Below are 4,114 nucleotides of genomic sequence, written 5' to 3'. Positions count from 1 at the left end.
GTGTGTGTGTGTGTGTTTTATCTTAAGTGGACTCAAACTAGAGGAAAAGTCAAACTCAGATATTGTCTCTCTCTGGTGGGTCAGATGGATGGAGGAGAACGCTTGTGTGTGGGTGTGTGTGTGTGTGTGTGTGTGTGTGTGTGTGTGTGTGTGTGTGTCTGTGTGTGTGTGTGTGTTAGGATTTCTATGACTGAAATGTATAAAATACAAACTTAAGATATGAAACTTAAAGGCCTTTGAACAGAAACACATCCCAAAAACACATACCAACAGGCAAGTTGTAAAGCGCCCTCTGGTGGACAAACTATGCAACACCAACGTTCATGATTACACAAATATACATGTATATATATATATTTTTTTAATCAGACATTTAAAATGTCGATACCGATCTATCAGGAAATGCCTAATATCGGCCCGCCGATAATATCGGCCCGCCGATAAATTTTAGACTATAAGTCAGATAATTCTACTTGTTTTGAGTACATTCTCCCTCAGATTTACTGTTTTAATCTCGTTTTCAGACCCCCCTTTTTGCAGTAAACCTGTCTCGTTACAGAAGACGGATGGAAACGGTGTGTGTGTTGTCTACCTGTGTGTGGCTGGTCCCAGATGTAGCTGTTGAGGATTTCCCCGAGGGTGTAGAAAACACAGATCACCGCTGTCATGGCGCTGAAGAAGACGACCCGAGCCAGCGGCGTGATGCGCTCCAGCACCGGGTACACCCACACGCCCGTCACCTGGTGCACCCAACACGTCCTGGGCGGGCGGGGACACAGGGAGTTAAAATGCAGTCACAGTATTTTATTTTGTTTTATGTGGGTTTGTAGCAGTGGCGTAAAGTACATTTACTGAAGTGCTGTGCTAAAGTACTAATGTACAAATTGTAGGTACTTGTACTATACTCAGTCTTAAATCATGCCACTTTCTACTTCTACTCCACTACACTTCAGAGAGAAATATTGCATGCGCAACTCAAATCTACACTCAACTTACATTGGGGAGTGACAACATTGTTGGCTCATTATTAGCAGTGCATTGTGGGTATTTTATAGTGGACTGTATATTTAATGAAATTAAGCGCTGAGAATCCGAACACCACTACAAAATGACAAACAGACTACATGGTGCACTAGTTCAGCTATAGGGAGCGTGTTGTGTGTGTGGTGTTCACGGAGTGTTGGAAACAGGAAAACATTTTGGTACCAGAGAATGTATCCCACGCCGAAACAGCACACGGCCGCCAGACCACATGACCTGCCAGGGTACCGATGGTGGGTGGTCCGCATCTCGATGATGATGAAGGGGAGAACGGTGGTGTGCTGAGAGAGACGGACATTAGAAAGGAGAATAGATATGATCCTTCAATTTGTGTTCAGTGAGCCTGGAAACTTTCAAATGAAAACGAAAACAGACAAACAAAAACTCTGAACTGTTGGGATGGATCTCTGTTCTCTTTGTTCTCTTTGAATAATTCATTCATGTCTATATACAGCGTGTGTACGTGTGTGTGTCTGTTTGTGTGTGTGTGTTCAGACACCTAAACACACCAACATATTTACCGGAGGGCATGGCATGTGCTGCTATATTCGGTGAAGCTGTTTCTCAAACAAACAAAAAAACAACACACACACACACATAAACACACACACACACACACACACACAAGAATAGGGTTTAATCAGCGTGGCTGTGCTGCACAGTCACACTGCGGTAAACAAACAAACTGGGAATGACACACACACACACACCAGTATGTATCACCCACAACCAGTAATCCTCCCTGCATAACTGATATAGAGGTTTTGGTTTTCACACTTAAAATTAAATGAATCAATCAAGCAAGTGTACTGTGTCCTCAGCTTGTCTGTCTTCACTCTAACTACTCTCTATGTCCACTAGGGGGCACTCAGACACAAAATAGACAGACACACATAATTGTCTCAGCAGAGTTGAGACCTCTTACCTCATTTGCACTCTTGCACAGCTGTAGATCAGTGTGTTTTGTGTGTGTGTGTGTGTGTGTGTGTGTGTGTGTGTGTGTGTGTGTGTGTGTGTGTGTGTCTCTCAGAGTATTCACCCTGGAGCTCTTTAGTCTCCAGCCGTCGGCCTCGTTATGTTTCAGTGAGAAAAACAACAACTGGGATTCTTCCATCTGTTAATTATTCCCGCACTGATGGTTGGAAATGAAGTGTGAGTGTCTGATTGGACGCCGCGGGCTGCAGAGGGTGTGAATGCTGCTACAGAGTTCAGGTTTCGGGTTTTAATCCCGGGTTTGTCTGAAGACTTAAACCCTCAGACACTGAACAATACAACACATCATGAAAATGAACCACAGTTTAGATTCAACGGATTGTTCGATGCAGCAAATATGTCCTTCAGAGTCCTAAAAGTCCACTTAAAGATCGGACACACCAACCCCAACGGCTGACCGGAGGCAGCTCCCTCCCCCCCCCCCATTCCCCCCCAAAAAGGGCCTTGGAACACACCAAAGAGATGGCGACTGCCGACGGCGGCTTGTTCAGACTACAATCTCCTATTTTACTAAAATAGTTTACCGAAACGGGTTTCTGAAAACATTTTAGGCGAGAAAATAGGCCATGCAGATACACAAAAGGTCAGTTTAAAAGATTTTTGGCAGATTTTGCAAGAGTCTAGTCACACTCTTCCCGCTCGTCATTTCCGGGTTAGCTCTCCACCAATCAGAGCATGTCAGGTCGGCCAAAATGGAGGCGTCCCGCCCCTCCGACGGACGACGGTACGGAACACACCGGACAGACTCAAGTCACCAACCTCGCCAGACTGTCCGACAGCAGAGTATCAGGTTTAGGTCTAGTTTAACTAGAAAAAACATGCCACATGTTAATTTCATCATTTTAATTTGCATGAACTACAATAGCAACTTTAAGAAATTCTTTAAAGCTGGATTTAATTGGACACAAGGACAGCGATGTATCGTTAGTGATCTGGTCACATTTACAAGAACGACAATGGGACAGAAAGTATTGCTGTGAAATTGCAGAATTTACATCGTCCCCTTGAAAACTTTAGACAATATCTGAATATTTCTTTTATCTTCACTCGCATCAATCCTAAAAAAATGTTATAGGAGATTACAGAAGCCCAGCGAACTGACCAATGGCAGCCTTGCCCACCTTAAGGGGCGCAGAGGACACAAAAACAAGGCCTGGACGAGCAGCTACGAGCTTCAGCTTGGATTGAAATGACTAGCATGTCAACTCAAACTTTTAACCACTTCAAGTCGACCTTAAAACTCCAATCAATGCATTTCCCCCCCGGTGGACTCCAATTAAGCTCTAGACACAACTCAAGGATAATTAAAGCCAACGGGACACACTGAATAACAGTTTGAAGTGCCACAGCACAGGGGTCAGAATACTTATACATTTATCTCAGTAGGAGCTACAGACTGGTTGAGTGCTTGGTGGGCAAAAACGGCCATTTAATCCAGTTTAAACTAAATCTAGGGTGCAAAAAGTGAGTGTGGGTCGGAGTCACTTCTGATGCCACTGTATGCAATTTCCACTGGCGGAAAAGCATGTTTTCTTTATTTTAAGCGATAGTGGGCAACTCCTCGATAAACTATGAGAAACCTGGGTATTTGAAGCTGAAAATATAACCTATGTAAGAGATTAAAGATATTTTTGTGTTTCAGAGCTAAGAAATGAATGCTATGCCGCCAACGCCGCCAAGAGCACGCCAAACCTATAGGTGGCAGTGTAACGAGAAGCTCAAGACCACGTTAGCCAATCAGAATCCTCAAAATAGCAAAAACAGCAAGGAATCACTTCCTCTCTCTCATCTTCCTCAAGTGCCTAAAACCTCAGTTGGTCTCAGTTTACATGGAAACGTGCAAACGAAGAGTTCAAAGTTCTCCACTCTTGCCAGAGGTTTTAGTAAGACTCGTTTTCAGATGGGAACTCTCCGTTTGCGTGTAAACGAAGGTCAAAATAACTGTAAACAGGACCTGAGTGTCATTTTATTTCAGGTGTGATTGGTCATGTTTAGATCACATGGGATTGAAGGTGTTTGGCTTCTGGGGGAAGTTTTACTGCCTGGTGTGGAATTAAATTGAGACTATAGACTAGAAAGG

The 4,114-nt window shown here is 43.8% G+C and overlaps 1 protein-coding gene across 1 annotated transcript in view; it reads right to left on the bottom strand.

The window, feature by feature from the left end:
• The window catches only part of LOC117961832 (androgen-induced gene 1 protein-like), a 2,274-nt gene extending 804 nt beyond the window's left edge, over positions 1 to 1,470 (bottom strand). The window contains exons 1-2 of the mRNA XM_034900768.1: positions 1,207 to 1,470; positions 558 to 759 (exon numbers count right to left, since the gene is read on the bottom strand). Of these exons, the coding sequence (XP_034756659.1) occupies positions 558 to 759; positions 1,207 to 1,289 (285 nt within the window). The 5' untranslated portion in view covers positions 1,290 to 1,470. The remainder of the gene's footprint in view (positions 1 to 557; positions 760 to 1,206) is intronic.
• Between the last annotated feature and the right edge of the window lie 2,644 nt (positions 1,471 to 4,114).

The sequence above is a fragment of the Etheostoma cragini genome, chromosome 18, assembly GCF_013103735.1.
Source record: "Etheostoma cragini isolate CJK2018 chromosome 18, CSU_Ecrag_1.0, whole genome shotgun sequence".
Taxonomy (NCBI): Eukaryota; Metazoa; Chordata; class Actinopteri; order Perciformes; family Percidae; genus Etheostoma; species Etheostoma cragini.
This window is presented reverse-complemented; position numbering and strand designations above follow the sequence as displayed.